General features: G+C 45.8%; 1 protein-coding gene across 1 annotated transcript in view; it reads left to right on the top strand.

Annotated features, from left to right (window-relative positions):
• LOC121276720 (transient receptor potential cation channel subfamily M member 6-like) overlaps window positions 1-15544 on the top strand; it is a 195206-nt gene that overhangs the window by 136247 nt on the left and 43415 nt on the right. The window contains exons 28-29 of the mRNA XM_041185268.1: window positions 4990-5102; window positions 11227-11359. Of these exons, the coding sequence (XP_041041202.1) occupies window positions 4990-5102; window positions 11227-11359 (246 nt within the window). The remainder of the gene's footprint in view (window positions 1-4989; window positions 5103-11226; window positions 11360-15544) is intronic.

Genomic DNA, 15544 nt, shown 5'->3' with positions numbered 1-15544 from the left:
TATCCAGGGATGCTGAGCTGCCATTTTTGCCCCTCTTTAAGCCATGTTTCTGTTATAGCAATGATATCATGCTGCCATATGTCTATCTGTGCCCTCAGCCCATTGGCTTTGGAAATCAGCCAAGCATTCATAAAGAGCCCTAAGGGAAATGTCAACAAACAGCTGTTGATGCTGCTAGAACAGTTTTTCTTTAACTTTGACACTGGAAGCTTGTTCCTTATTCATTTATAAAGGGCTGGGACTTAAATAGCTTCACATAATGACAGTTATACAGACCATATGCACCCTTTCAAGGCCCTTTACATCTACTCTTTTTTTTATTCATTCAGCGGACATGGGCTTCGCTGGCTGGGCCAGCCCTTGCAACAGGCCCTTATTCCCAGAATTTGATTTAGTGAGGTGCCACATCAAAGATTATTGCTGAAAATAAAAGCTCATGGTTGTAGGGGGTAACACATTAGCATGGGTAGAAAATTGGTTGGCTGGTAGAAAACAGAGAGTATGCATAAATGGGTCTCTTTCTGATTGGCAAGATGTGATGAGTGGAATCCCATAGGGGTCTGTGCTGGGGCCTCAACTTTTAACAATTTACATCAATGACTTAGATGAGGGGAGTGATGGCATGGTAGCTAAATTTGCAGATGACACAAAGATAGGTGGGAAAGTATGTTGTGAAGAGGGCATAAGGAGGTTGCTGGCAGATATAGGTAGGTTGAATGAGTGGGCAAAGATCTGGCAAATGGAGTATAATGTGGGAAAATATGAAACTGTTCACTTTGGTAGGCAGAATAAAAAAGCAGAGTATTACTTAAATGGAGAACCGCTTCATAATTCTGAGGTGCAAAGGGATCTAGGTGTTCTAGCACAAGTCACAAAAAGTTAGTATGTAGCAACAGCAATTATTTAAGAAGGCTAATGGAATTGTTTCCTTTTTAATGAGAGCAATTGAACATAATAGTAAGGATGTTATGCTTCAGTTATACAGGGCATTGCTGAGACCACATCTCTAATACAGTGCGCCGTTTTGGTCTCCTTATTTAAGAAAGATATAAAAGTGTTGAAGTCATGTAGTAACTTACTCTCCTATTGGCTATCAGGGTCATGTGATTGTTCTTGGAGGCTCTGAGCAATGAGCCCTAAGCACAGGTAATCCGAGGGGAGGGGGCTTTCCTTTCGTGGACGTAGCCTCTAAAAAAGCTCTCTGTAATATAGTTAACTATTTCTTGTTGAAACCTGTCTGGTACGTCAAGCCATTACAAGGTTGTTCAGAGGAGGTTTACTAGATTCATACCTGGAATGACCGGATTACTTTATGAGGAAATGTAGGGCAGACTGGGCTTGTTTCCACTGGAGTTTAGAAGAGTGAGGGGTGACTTGATTGAAATACATAAAATCCTGAACCATCTCGACAAGGTGGATATGGAAAGGATGTTTCCTCTTGTTGGTAAGTCCAGAACTAGGGGCACTGCTTTAAAATTAGGGTTTGCCCTTTTAGAGCAGAGACGAGGAGAATTTTTTTCTTTCTGAGGGTTGTGCAACTTTGTAGCTCCCTGCCTCAGAAGGTGGTGGAGGCGGGGTCATTGAATATTTTTATGATGGAGTTAGATAGTCTCTTAAGAACATTACATAAGAACATAAGACCTAGGAGCAGGAGTAGGCAATTCAGCCGCTCGAGTCTGCCCCGCCATTCAATACAATCACGGCTGATCTCATTTCAGCCTCAACTCCAATTTCCCACCCTCTCCCCATAACCTTTCAACCCATTACTAATTAAAATCTGTTTATCTCCTTCTTAAATTTATTCAGTGTCCCAGCATCCACTGCACTCTGAGGTCGTGAATTCCACAGATTCATGGCCCTTTGAGAAAAATAATTCCTCCTCATCTCTGATTTAAATTTACCACCCCTTAGCCTAAAACTATGGCCTCTCATTCCAGAATGCCCCACAAGAAGAAACATCTGCTCCACGTCTACTTTGTCTATCCCCTTTAGCATATTACATACCTCAATTAGATATTCTCTCATCCTTCTAAACTCTAGCGAGTATAGGCCTAAACTGCTCAATTTCACCTCGTAAGACAAGCCCCGCATCTCTGGAATCAATGTAGTGAACCTCCTCAGAACTGCCTCCAGTGCAACTACATCCTTCCTCAAGTAAGGAGACAAAAACTGTGCACAGTACTCCAGGTGCAGTCTTACCAATGCCTTGTACAGTTGTAACAACACTTCTCTATTTTTATACTCTATTCCTTTATCAATGGATGCCAAAATTCCATGTGCCTTCCTTATTACCTGCTGTACCTGCATACTAGCTTCCAGCGATTCATGCATGAGGACACCCAGATCCCTCTGCACTGAAGCATTCTGAAGTTTCTCTCCATTTAAATAATAAGCTGCCTTTTTATTCTTCCGACCAAAATGGATAACCTCACACTTATCCAGGTTAAACTCCATCTGCCAAATTTTGACCCATTCACCTAACCTGTCCACATCCATTTGTAAATTTCTTATTTCTTCATTGCAACTTACTTTCCTACCTATTTTGGTGTCATCTGCAAATGGAGCTACAGTACCTTCTATCCCTGAATCCAAGTCATTAATATAGATTGTAAACAGTTGGGGCCCAAGGACCGAACCCTGTGGCACCCCACTAGTTACAGCTTGCCATCCAGAAAAAGACCCATTTATCCCAAATCTCTGCTTTCTGTTGACAAGGGAATCAAAGGTTATTGGAGTTAGATGGAGATGTGGAATTCGAAACACACGCAGATCAGCCATGATCTTATTGAATGGCAGGGCAGGCTCAAGGGGCTGAATGGCCCACTCCTGCTCCTATTTCTTACGTTCTAATGTTTTATGTAACAGTCAAAAAGGGGTCTGTTTGAACTCGGCACTGAATTCAAATGGCACTACTGAGTTTGTGTGAAATACACCCCACTCCCTTTTCCCTTCCAGCAAAAATGGGATCTGTCTGAAAAAGGAGTGGGACTTCCACATCTGGGTCCTGGCCACCATTTTGGAAGCTTCACAGAGTCCCCATGATTCTTCAAAAATCTGGCTCTAAGCTTGACTAAGGCAAGGAACATGAATAAGAGATTCTATTTTTTGACTTTATATCTTAGATTTTTTAAGGGCTATGGGAGCACAATGGTGAGGATATTGGAATAAAAACAGAAAGTGCTGGAAAAACTCAGCAGGTCTGGCAGTACCTGTGGAGAGAGGAACAGAGTTAACATTTCAAGTCCAATATGACTCTTCCTCAGTTAGTATATTAGGTTTGTAATCCAAAAACCTGGGCTAATAATCTTTGAGTATGAATTTAACTCTCACCATGGCATTTGGTGAATTTGAATTCAGTTTAAAAAAATAGCGAAATAAAAAGCCTGACACCAAAAGCTACAGAGCTATTTGATTATTGCAAAAACTTAGCATTCACTAGTGTCCTATAGGGAAATAAACCTGTACCCTTACCAGGTCTGGCCTTAAATCTCAAGGTGAATGTTAGCCACCCTCTGAAGTGGTGTAACAAGTCACTTAATTGTTAACAATGGGCAATAAAAGATTGACCTTACTAATAACAATCCGTGAATGATTTTTTTAAAAAAGGGCTAGAAATTTGGTTCTGTAACACCTGGGTTTTTGGATTCAGTTTTGTATCCAACATAGTGTTCATATTTCAATATATGTTCAATATGTGTGCAGACCCACCAGAACCCTCGATGATCAAGGCTAAAGAAAAGGCATCCTATACCTACACCAAAAGCAGGCATTAGGCCATTAATATTTGTAGTTAAGGGGCCTAATGCCTGCTTCTGCTCCCTCTTGCATCTTTAATTTACGTGGGAAGCAAAAAGCACCACTGCAGATTGCCTCTGGGAAAATCAACACTAAACAGCATGGAATTAAAAAAGATAAGCACTTACAATAATTACTGCTTGTCCTGGCCCTGAGATCTCTGATCTCACTCCTCACTCCGACCTCCCTGGCCCCGATTTCCTCCTCTCCACCCAACATCCCAGCAACACTTCTGAGCCTTTGCTCCAGTTAACCGTGATCTTCTTCCCAAACCCCCCAAGCCCTCCCATTGTACTCTGAGTCCCAATTGTTCCTTCTCTGTGATGCGTGGCCATTCAACCAGAATCCACTATGGACAGAACTCCTGAGCCCTATGACATAGGGAAGTCTTTCATATGCTCATAAAACCATCAGAATAAACAGCCATTCAAAAACATCTTCAAAAACATAATCCTTTTGGGAGCTCATAAAACTGGATTCCCTTGAAAGCTGTGTCAGCAACCCCTGCTGAGCTGAGCTGAATCCATTAATAGGATTTGAGGCTCAGCCAAAACAACATTCATAGTGAGATTCTATTGCACAACCGTCAACAACATCTCCAAAACTGAATACATTAAAGTCTTTGAAGTAATAGAACAGATGGCCACCTGATCGTCTGTCGCTCTTCTCCATTACTAATCTACACCTTATAATATGATGATCACTCTTACCCAAGCGTTATCCACAGATATTTGGTCCTCTTGGCTCAATTCATTCCCTCTTTCCACAAATAGCAATTTTAAATTTGAGATTGCTGGTTTTTTGTTAAGTACATGTATTCAGGGATATATATGGCTAAGGTAGGTGGATGGAGTTAGGTCACAGCTCAGCTATGATCTCATTGAATGGTGGAACAATCTCAAGGGGCTAAATGGCCTACTCCTGTTCCTATGTTTGTAGTATACTATATGCATTGCATCATAAAACTGACAAATGACCTTCATGCTTAAATGAACCTTTCTACATCATTTGTGGCATCCATATTTCCCTCAAAGAAATTGGAGTCTTAAACATGTTCACCTGGCCCTATTTTTTGTTGTTCAGACCTTTCCTTTATGCACTACTTTGAATTTGATATTTTGTGATATAGTTTAGTCAACTCATAAGTTCTCATTTTTTCCTAGCCTTTAATGTAGGTATTTTCCCCCTCTTTAGCCTTTAAAAAGCCTTCACAGCTTTGCCACTCAATGAGGTCAAAAACAAAGTCACGAAATAGTAAGATAAAATCCTTCAGAGGACAAAAGAAACCTCCAAAGCTTCAAGTACCGGTAAGTGCGATAAAAATGTATACTTTACTGAGAACTAAAAAGATACTGCAGTATATTTTAAACAGAACTGTTTATTTTTTTAAGATGTATACAGGAGGCCTTACGGGTAGCACTCATACAGGTATTATGGGAGGAACCATCTGTACCCACTGGCATCAGGCATGTTCAGTGGCATGAGTGGACAATAAGGTGAAAAGGCCAAAAAAACAGTTTGTGATCGTCTGGTCTGCCCACTGATGGCAGATCGCGGTTCCCACCATTGGAGGTCAGGGACCTCATTGTAATACTCTGCACATCATTATAAGCCCAGGCTGGTGGAATCGTTCCCTAGCCCTCACCCTGCCCCCACTGGATTGTCTGCAATCATGTTTCACAACAGCATGTAAAAGATGTGCAGTTGGCGGGCTGCACTTTGAGGGGAACTCGGAGGTAAGTGCACAATACGTTGCAGAGTGCTCGCCTGGGTTGCTTGTTGGACTTCAAGGTTGAGGCGCATTGGAGGTGGGGATGCAAGGGCTGCCTTCTGGTTGAGGTGCATTGTGGGGAGTGGTGGGGGGGTGGGGGGAGGGTGGGGGGAGCGCGGGGGGGTGGTGGATGGTGGGGTGCTAGGGCTGCCCTGCAGTTGAGGTGCATTGGGGTGGGGGTGCAAGAGCTGCCCTGCGGTTGAGGCGACCTGGGGAAAGGGCAAGGGCTGCCCCGCGGTTGAAGGTAGTGCACAAGCACATGTGGGGTGGGGGGTGGTGTTGGGCAAAGCATCCACACATCAGAGTAACCTTGTACAAAGTGACCATTCCTCTGTAGCTGAGACAGTTCAGGCACAGCCACATTGACATGATTGGAATCGGGTCGCTAGCTTCTCTGCTCACTCATCAAAGTGCCACCAAGTGCTCCAGAATTTTTCACTGGGCACAGACTGCAAACTAATGAACATTTTAGTGGCCTGCAGAACAGTTGAATGACTGGGCATGTTGTACAAACATCTTGCTAAAGCTGGCCATGGAGCAGTCACTGGTGGAGGCGCTCATAGCCCCTTGTAATGTCATCATCCCGGTTTGGACCAGTCTCCCCCATGCTAATGGTGCAGCCTTGCAATGCAGGTTAGGAGAATGCCTGTGCCTGAGCTGAGAGCATAGCATGCAATCCAGTGGATGAAGCTGCTGCTAATCGGTCAAGTGGAGTGGGGCGGAGGTGGTTGGGGTTTCAGGCAGCCACGCAGTGCACTAATCTCTGGCCATCTCTGGGTTGCATTAAGGGCCCCTCAGAATTTACTAAGACAGGTTCTAAGTACACCCAAGCTAACCCACGTGTCTCTCTCTTTCATCCTGCAGGAGGAGTAAATCAGGATCATAGAGCCTGGCGACCAAGCTGTATCCTTAGTGGCATACAGAGAGTGAAGATGACTGAGAAGCAAGTGACTGAGGCACCTGGCTGCGCAGAGGGAGGAGCAGCAACCTCTGGAAGAAGAGGGTGGCTGGGGCTCCCTCAAACGCCGCTGAAGAGCCACAGCGAGCCATTGTTGGTTGGTGCCTAGCTAGACACAGGGTCTATAGACATGGCCTTACATTCCTGCAGATGAATGAGAACCAGTGTTGTCGAAGACTGCACATGTCTAGGGAACTGGTCGGTCACGTCTGCCACCTGCTGCAGGGCTTGGCGCCATGTGGACATGGAGGGCATCCACTGCCAGTGACCATGAAAGTGACCTCGGTGCACAATTTCTACACCATTGGCTCCTTTCAGGGTTCCACAGGTGATCTCTGTAGGATATCACAAGCCTCCATCCACAAATGCACCCATGAGGTCACAGATGCCATCTTTGTGAGGGCACACAGCTTTGTGCATTTCACCCAGGACCAGGAGAGCCAGGATGCAAAAGTGATTGGATTTGCCCAGATCTCGGGTTTCCCACAGATGCAGGGTGCCATCGACTGCACTCACATGGCACTCAGATCTCCATAACAACACACGGTCAACTACATCAACTGCAAGGAATTCCATTCGCTGAATGTACAGCTGGTGTGCGACCACCACAAACACATCCTGCAGGTCTGCGCATGGTTTCCAGGGAGTGTGCATGACTCCTACATTTTCAGTTGGTCACAGATCCATGAGGTCTCCCAGAGTCCACAGAGGATTCGGGGATGGCTCCTCGGGGACAAGGGCTACCCACAGAGGCTGTGGCTGATGAGACCTGTGCGGTGGCCTCAGACTGCAGCAGAAAGAAGGTATAATGAGGCTAATATTGCAACTCACAACTTGATGGAGCAGATCATCGGGATGCTGAAACTGAGGTTCCGGTGCCTGGACCAGTCTGGTGGAGCCCTGCAATACAGTCCACAGAGCGTGTCACACGTCATCATCATCTGCTGTGCCATTTACAACTTGGCACTGCAACGGGGAGAGGAGTTGGCTGAGGAGGAGATGGAGGTCTCTTTCGATGAGGAGAATGCTGATGGGGATGAGGTTGAGGAGATCCTCGAAGGCGACAATGATGGGATGAGGCCCTCACACTGTCCAGACGAGGCAGGAATGCTCGGGAGGTTCTCACAGATGCTAGATTTGTGGAGGATGATGACGACATGCAGTGAGGAGGCACCATATTGCATCTATGAATATTTGACTCCAGTCTAGCTTATGGCATCGCACATACCCTCTGTGAGAATGCACCTGTTGTGGAGACGCAGTGGAGATGCTAATAGTCGCTCGATTGTAGGAGGATGATAATGACATGCAGTGAGGATACTCAATAGATCTTCGCATAGCCTCTGAGAGTGTTTGACTCCTGTCTGGCTGAGGGCAGCTCACTTGTGCTCTGTGATCAGGGTAATATCATGGATACACAGCCACAATAATTTAAAAGCACCTGATCCTTTGTCCGCCTTCAGGAGCACAGCGTCACTGGTCATAGATGCTGAAAAGATGAGGCTAGACCCACCTTAAAAGCGCTAAGAGCACACAGAGAAAATGACGCAACTCTGTGACACCTGCCCACAACATTCTGGCAGCAATGACAAGCGCTGTCGAGGTGCAGGCTTCATTAATATGTCCAGAGGTGTGAAGTCAGACCATCACTTTGGTCTGAAGGCTGCACAAAGCACAGGAAAGAGGTCCTGGACTTTAACACCGGCCTTTATCTTGTGCAGAAAGGTTTCACATCCGAGTGACACGAACACAGCTCATCAGAACAAGCAGCCATAGGCAGGGAGACATTCTTGGGAGTTTATTGACAATAGTGAACAGTATATACAAGTGATTAACACCCGTGCCCATGGTGTGCAATGAAATCTTCTTAACCTTCCTACCTCTGTGCTGCATCTTGGTGCTCCTTGGCCATCCACAGCAGAAGTGGAGGCAGCCTGCTCACTACTATACCCTCTCTGTGGTGACCTTGGTGGGTGTCCTCTGGAGGGCCCCGGCCTGCTTTCAGCATCCTGCTCTGTGGCAGTGGCACCCTCCTCGGCCTGTGGAGCTGGAGCTGCGGAGGTCACAGGAAGCGGGGTTTCGAATGGGTCGGGCACTTCTGGAGTCACCTGGGCAGATGGCCCCGGGGTGGGCACCTGCTGATCCCCCTCCCTATGGGTGCTCGACAGCCCCTGGCTGACTTCTTGAGGAGAAAGGTATCTGGAGTGAGATTGGGCTGCCCTGCACCCCCCACACGTACACACAGCTGGAGGCCAACTATGGAATCAGCAATGGAGTTGAGCCTGCACAGCAGTGCAGGAATGATGTCCTGGACCAAGGTCTCCATAGTGACCACTATCCTACCAGTGTTAATCTCGGTGCATTGACACGCCAGTGCTATCTCCTCAGCCTGAAGGTGAACGACTCCTCCATCATGCCTTGCGATCCCAGGAGTACAGCAGACACCCCTTCCTGATGTTCCCGAGCTTGTCTTTGCAGCTCCAGCAACTGAGACATGACCAAGTCCAGAGGCTCATCATCTGACTCATACTCAGCAGATTTCTGGCCTGCAGCAGTCCTCTGAATGCCGGGGACCTGGGAAGTCCCTGCCTCCGCCTGCTGTAGATCAGAATGTGAGATGTGCTCACCAGATTGTGATCCCAAGGCTATTTTAAAGCTAGGTCTCACTAAGGTGTGTGTCTCTGCGCTGGTGGAGGGTGTGGGTGAGCGCTGTAACCGCACTTCAGAGAGGGTGCCTCCAGATTCCTCTTCAGAGGTTTCTTTGGGGCTTGATTGGGGGCGCTGGGTCAAGGACTCTGTCAGCCATTTCCCAGATATGCCTGCGAAAGCAAGGGGAGTTAATTAGTGCATGGTAGTGGCCTATGAAACAGGACACATCACTGACAGCATGGTTGTCTGATGGATGTTGCACTATTGGATCCGTGCTTGGTTGAGCACTGCCAACTTCACTGTCAGTACAGGAACAGTCCAGGCTCTCACCAGCCAGCTGGATGGCTCTGTTTTCAAAGTCCGTGAAAACTTTGATTTCAGGCATTCCTCCACCGATCTGTGGCCTCTCCCTCATGTTGTGTGCCAGTTTGTCCTTCATGAATAGAGATGGAGAGAGTATAAGCAGAATGCCTGCCAGGCCAGATGATAAGTATGGGTGGTGAGTGGTCCCATGGACAGGATGAGGACAATGAAGGTGTGTGTGAGAGAGTGAATGGTGATGTTCCTCGAAGTGGCAGTGAGTGAGATCCCTGTGGATGTGTGATGGGTTTGTGAGTGTGTGAGTTCCAGAGCGATGAGAAGAGTGACTCACCCTGGCAGAATGGAGGAGATCATTCATCCTCATGCGGCACTGGGTGGTTGTCCTCTTCTGAAGGGCATTGGCACTGACCACTGCTTCACAAGCCGGATTAGTGAGGTTGCTGCCCATCCTGCGGCCAGAGCAAGGGTAGAGGACATTACAGTGGGCCTCCACTGCATCCAAAATGTGCTCGAGGGACGCATCATTGAACCTGGGGGCTGCAGTCTTCTTGCCTTTCAGGACCATGTCTTCTTTGCGGCAGTCACAGGATGGAAGCACTGAGAGGTGTGCACGTGGCTGGACTTGAAATATGGTGCCCAGCGTGTTGAAGTGGCGAGGTGATTGCATGGCAGGTGAATGAGAGCCCACCCACCTGTCATGAAAAAGGTGTGTTTCCCTGGAATGCATAGTTAATGCAGCAGGTTTGGGATGTTACGGTGTGAAAAGCCGCCATTGTGGTCGACTGACAAAATGTTTTTCCTGCCCGCTACCGCACTTAGTGCAAATTTGAGGCGTTTCCACCCTATGTATAGCAGCTGTTCATCACTGTAATGAGCTCAACTACACGACATACATGATAATGTCCTTTCTATTGGTCACCCACAAAACGCGCTATCGTCCCTCACTGAAAGATTTGGTTTGTTAAGCTGCTCCCAAGTCCTGCCAAGCTACTGTAACCAGATGTAAGGTGATGCATGAGAATGGTCTGTTCCATTCATTTTTAGCCACTCCAAAGGAAGACATGTGGCCTCTGATAAATGCCTCGTTACTGTAGAATTATTATTAGCAGTCTCACTCAGAAAGGTCACAGTGCTAAATTTTTTTCCCACTGCAGAATTTGTTATCATTGCACCTTGGCACTGATGTTGAATTTCTACCCCAATGTGTTTTGGCTTGTGTCATAAACCTGCAAGCAAACAAATAAGGATTTTCATGACAATTGTGCCCCTTTAAATCTTTGAATTATTCCTTAAAAACTATTAAGGCAGATGCATTTCATTTATTTTTTTTTCTATTTTTTTTAACACCAGCACAAAAGATTTCTTCATCAGCGTAAAGAAGCAATGGAATGGATCATCTCATCTGAGTCATATCATTTCATCATCACCTTTCCTAAAAATCAGACTCCAGGCAGAAATATGAGCTAACCCCAATCTGATTGGGTAGATTGAGATTTCCTGATATTCCTTGGAAAGTGTTGGGATTCTCAGTTCTTCAAGATCTCTGAAGCAGGACGGTCAGAGTTCTTGTGAGATTGACTCTCACTGCGATGGAGCTACTTCAGTGCTCCAGTTGGATGGACTGGGTAAAGCTTACATTGTGCTGAACATGCAGCCGGGGGCTGGACACTTCCCTCCTTATATAAACTTTCTGTATTTCACCCAATAAAATGCACAATCTGGTTTGTTGCAGATAATTACAGTAGATGGGTGCTCTCCGAAGAGTTTGGACTCAGCTCAAGAAAGCAATGCTGGAAGTGAGAAGAATGTGGATGAGAAGGAATGTAACAAAAACTGGCTAACCATCTCCACTTTCAACCAAATCAGTACGTTATCTTATAGATCACTTCCATGTTAAAGTGTAAGATTAAGAAAAGATGAAACCTTATGTTATCTGGTGAATAGGAGCGATATTTTTCCACGATTTGTTTTATAATGAACTTGATAAGGACCTGTTGCCTGGATGTGCTTTCTTTAAATTTTATTTATTACTGTGTGTTTGCATTGCAACTGAGGTCAGTAGCCACTGTTCAAATTTCTGCTATCTTTGCATTGCTAATCCCATGCTTGTCCTGAGTAGGAGCAAACGATGCAAGCATCTATCAGCAAAGACAAAACAGAACACTACTTTTTTCTCTGGAAAAGAGAAGACTGAGAATTGATCTGATAAAGGTCTTTAAAATTATGGAGTGCTTCCACAGGGTAGACATAAGTGTTTCCACTTCTTTGGGAGTCCAACTCCAAGGGTTATAAGATAGTCATTAATAGAGGGCAACAGATACAAGGGAACACCACTACCTGGAAGTTCCTCTATATGCCACACAACTTCCTGACTTGGAAATATATCGCCGTTCCTTCATGTCGCTGGGTCAAAATCCTGAAACTCCCTCCCTAACACCACATGGACTGTAGCGGTTGAAGAAGGCAGCTTACCACCACCTTCTCAAGAACAATTAGGGGTGGGCAATAAATGTGGGGGGGGGTGCGGTTGTTGGGACAAGCAGCCAGTAATAGGTGGCGATAACCAAAAGCTGTCACAGACAAAAGAACAAAGAGGTGTTGAAGGTGGTGATATTATCTAAAGGAATGTGCTAATTAAGAGTAGAAGACAGGACAGATAAGGTACAGATAGCTCTAGTGGGGGTGGGGGAATACTAAAAGGTAGAAATAAACAATGGGTGGAAATACATATAAAAATAATGGAAATAGGTGGGAAAAGAAAAATCTATATAAATTATTGGAAAAAACAAAAAGGAGGGGGAAGAAACGGGAAGGGGGTGGGGATGGAGGAGAGAGTTCGCGATCTAAAATTGTTGAAATCAATATTCAGTCCGGAAGGCTGTGAAGTGTCTCGTCGGAAGATGAGCTGCTGTTCCTCCAGTTTGCGTTGAGCTTCACTGGAAAAATGCAGCAAGCCAAGAGAGCTGGGTGGAGTGTTAAAATGGCAAGCGACAGGGAGGTCTGGGTAATGCTTGAGGACAGACCGAAGGTATTCTGCAAAGCGGTCATCCAGTCTGCGTTTGGTCTCTCCAATGTAGAGGAAACCGCATTGGGAGCAACAAATGCATTAGACTAAGTTGAGGGAAGTACAAGTGAAAAGCTGCTTCACTTGAAAGGACTGTTTGGGCCCTTTGACGGTGATGAGAGAGGAAGTGAAGGGGCAGGTGTTGCATCTTCTGCGGTTGCATGGGAAGGTGCCGTGGGAGGGGGTTGAGGAGTAGGGGGTGATGGAGGAGTGGACCAGGCTGTCACGGAGTGAACGATCCCTATGGATTGCTGCCAGGGGGGTGAAGGGAAGATGTGTTTGGTGGTGGCATTATGCTGGAGTTGGCAGAAATGGCGGAGGATGATCCTTTGAATGCGGAGGCTGGTGGGGTGATAAGTGAGGACAAGGGGGACCCTATCATGTTTCTGGGAGGGAGGAGAAGGCTTGAGGGCAGATGCGCGAGAGATGGGTCAGACATGGTTGAGGGCCCTGTCAACGACCGTGGGTGGAAAACCTCGATTAAGGAAGAAAGAGGACATGTCAGAGGAACTGTTTTTGAAAGTGGCATCATTAGAACAGATGCGACAGAGGTTAAGGAATTGAGAGAATGGGATGGAGTCAATGCATTGTAGGGGAAGCTCGATAAGTATATGAGGTAGAAAGGAGCTAAAGGATAGGTTGATAGGGTGAGATGCAGGAAGGTGGGAGAAGGCTCATGAATAGCATAAACACTGGTATAAACCTATTGAGCCAAATGTCTTTATCCATGCTCTGGAATTCTATGTAATGCTATTCATCAGGATCCATCGTGGATAAAGGAAACAAGCAATTACACTTAGAAAACAGTGGTCCATAGCATCAGCCGTCTAGCATTGTACCGTATAGTTTCATTCTGACCATCAGAGGATTTGATTGATTCTTACTGATCTGATATAGTCAGCTTAACCAAGCATGACATTCTGGCCACCTTCAGTCTGGAGCAGGTCCATGTGCCTCCCTGACCTTAATTTCGATCTTCAGTGTTCAGTTTGCAATAACTTTGTCTTTAGAATGATCAATGTGATTAAAGTGAGCCCAGTAGCAACAATTAACAATGGTTTCAATCTTCTGAAAGCCAGTTCTTGCAGTTACTTCTGTGCTGCAGAGAAAGGCCTGAATTTTTGCACCTGAATGGGAAGTGCAGAGTCGGGAAAGTTCCCTGCATTGCGAACCCAACTCTGGAAGAACAGCCCTGGAAGTTCCGATTTTCAATCTGGGGTGAGGGGTGAGGGAGAGGGGAAGCGGGATGTAATGGGAATCACAGCCACTGAACACAGAAACAGTTCAGAGGCAGCACAGGCGCTACCTGTTATGGAGGCAGGCTGGCCTAAAGGCACTTTGTCCTAGCTGCAAAAAAACCCCAATAAAACAAAAAAACAACCCTCAAGCCCTCACCCCCACCACACACTCCCCATGCCCCCCTCCATGCCAACCAATACCCCTCCACATCCCACCAATGGCCCCTCATTTCCTCCATGCCAAGCCATGCCCCTCCACAACCACCCCCTCTCCTCACCATGGCCCTTTATATCTCCAATCCCCATCCAACCACCTTCCTTGCTTCCTTCCTTGCTTCTGATCAGAGGGTGCTTTTCAATGGTGTACCACATTCAACCCTCAGTGTCACCTCCTTCATTTAATGGTTTGCTGAGATAAACTGCAGCTGTTTGCAACTATTCAACTTCAAGATAACAGGGCTATCTGTTTCAGTGACTTAGAACATGCAATTCACATCTTTTCCTTTTTGGGTCCCTCTGATTTGAATTGTTCCCAGCTGTCGAATCTCAGTTCCCATATATGCCATTAGTATGACATTGCTCAGTTTCAGGGTGCTTTTCTTTGGCTACCCATTTTCTTTCAAATTTTCAGGAAAGATCTTCTGATAAAGCCTGAGCGGGATGATGTTATTCTGTTCACCAATGTCAGGCTTCAGATTTATGGTTGGGGGCTCACTTCTCTCTTCTCCCTAATCGGAATGGTTGCGTGAACTCCTTTTCTTGCATTTGTATGGTCTCTATGACTATTGTTTCCTCAAACTCAGTTTCATCCTACAGACAATGGATACTTTGGTTACTTTTACATCTCGTTCGCCCTGTTGGTCTGTCTCTGATAATTTGTTTATCATCTTCTTTCCTTGTTCCGCATACCTTTGATTCATATGCAGGGTATATCCTTGTTTGAATGAAATCATGAGGTTTTTCACAGCTCTTGCACATCTTTCCCTCTGTCTGGTGTACATTCTTTTGTTGCTGTTTCACTGCATTAAACCTGCGGCCTTTCTCTTAACTTAACTGAAAGCGAGCCGTCTAGGTGGTCAGCATCTTCATCTGTCTACTCGTAGCTTCATGTGGTCTGGTAGTGTTTTCATAGAATCTGTGGGCAAAGCTTGTATTTTTTTGAGACACTCTAATTGAAAAGAGAAACTGAGAAAGAAAAGTGACCTGCCAGTTAGCAAGGAAACTAAGACTGAAACTGAGAATTGGAAACCGAAATTTCAAGTTGAAACTATATAAAATATATGTAAATGGTAGCGTAGTGGTATTGTCACTGGACCAGTAATCCAGAGACCCAGGGTGATGCTCTGGGGACCCAGGTTCGAATCCCACAAGAGCAGATGGTGGAATTTGAGTTTGATAAACACGCCATTGTCAATTGTTGTAAAAACCTATCTGGTTCACAAATGTCATTTTGGGAAGGAAATCTGCCGGCCTACCTGTGAATCCAATGTGACTGACTCTTAAATACCCTCTGAAATGGCCTAGCAAATCACTCAGTTGTATCAAACTGCTACAAAGTCCATAAGGAATGAAACTGGACGGATCACCTGGCATCGACCTAGGCACCGGAAATGCCAAACTCAGCCCCGTCGACCCTGCAAAGTCCTCTTTGCTAACATCTGGGGGCTAGTGCCAAAATTAGGAGAGCTGTCTCACAGAATAGTCAAGCAACAACCTGACATCGTCATATTCATGCAATCATACCTTAC

This window comes from Carcharodon carcharias, chromosome 4, assembly GCF_017639515.1.
Source record: "Carcharodon carcharias isolate sCarCar2 chromosome 4, sCarCar2.pri, whole genome shotgun sequence".
Taxonomy (NCBI): Eukaryota; Metazoa; Chordata; class Chondrichthyes; order Lamniformes; family Lamnidae; genus Carcharodon; species Carcharodon carcharias.
Note: the sequence above shows the minus strand (reverse complement) of the source record. Positions and strands in the feature narration are given on the sequence as shown.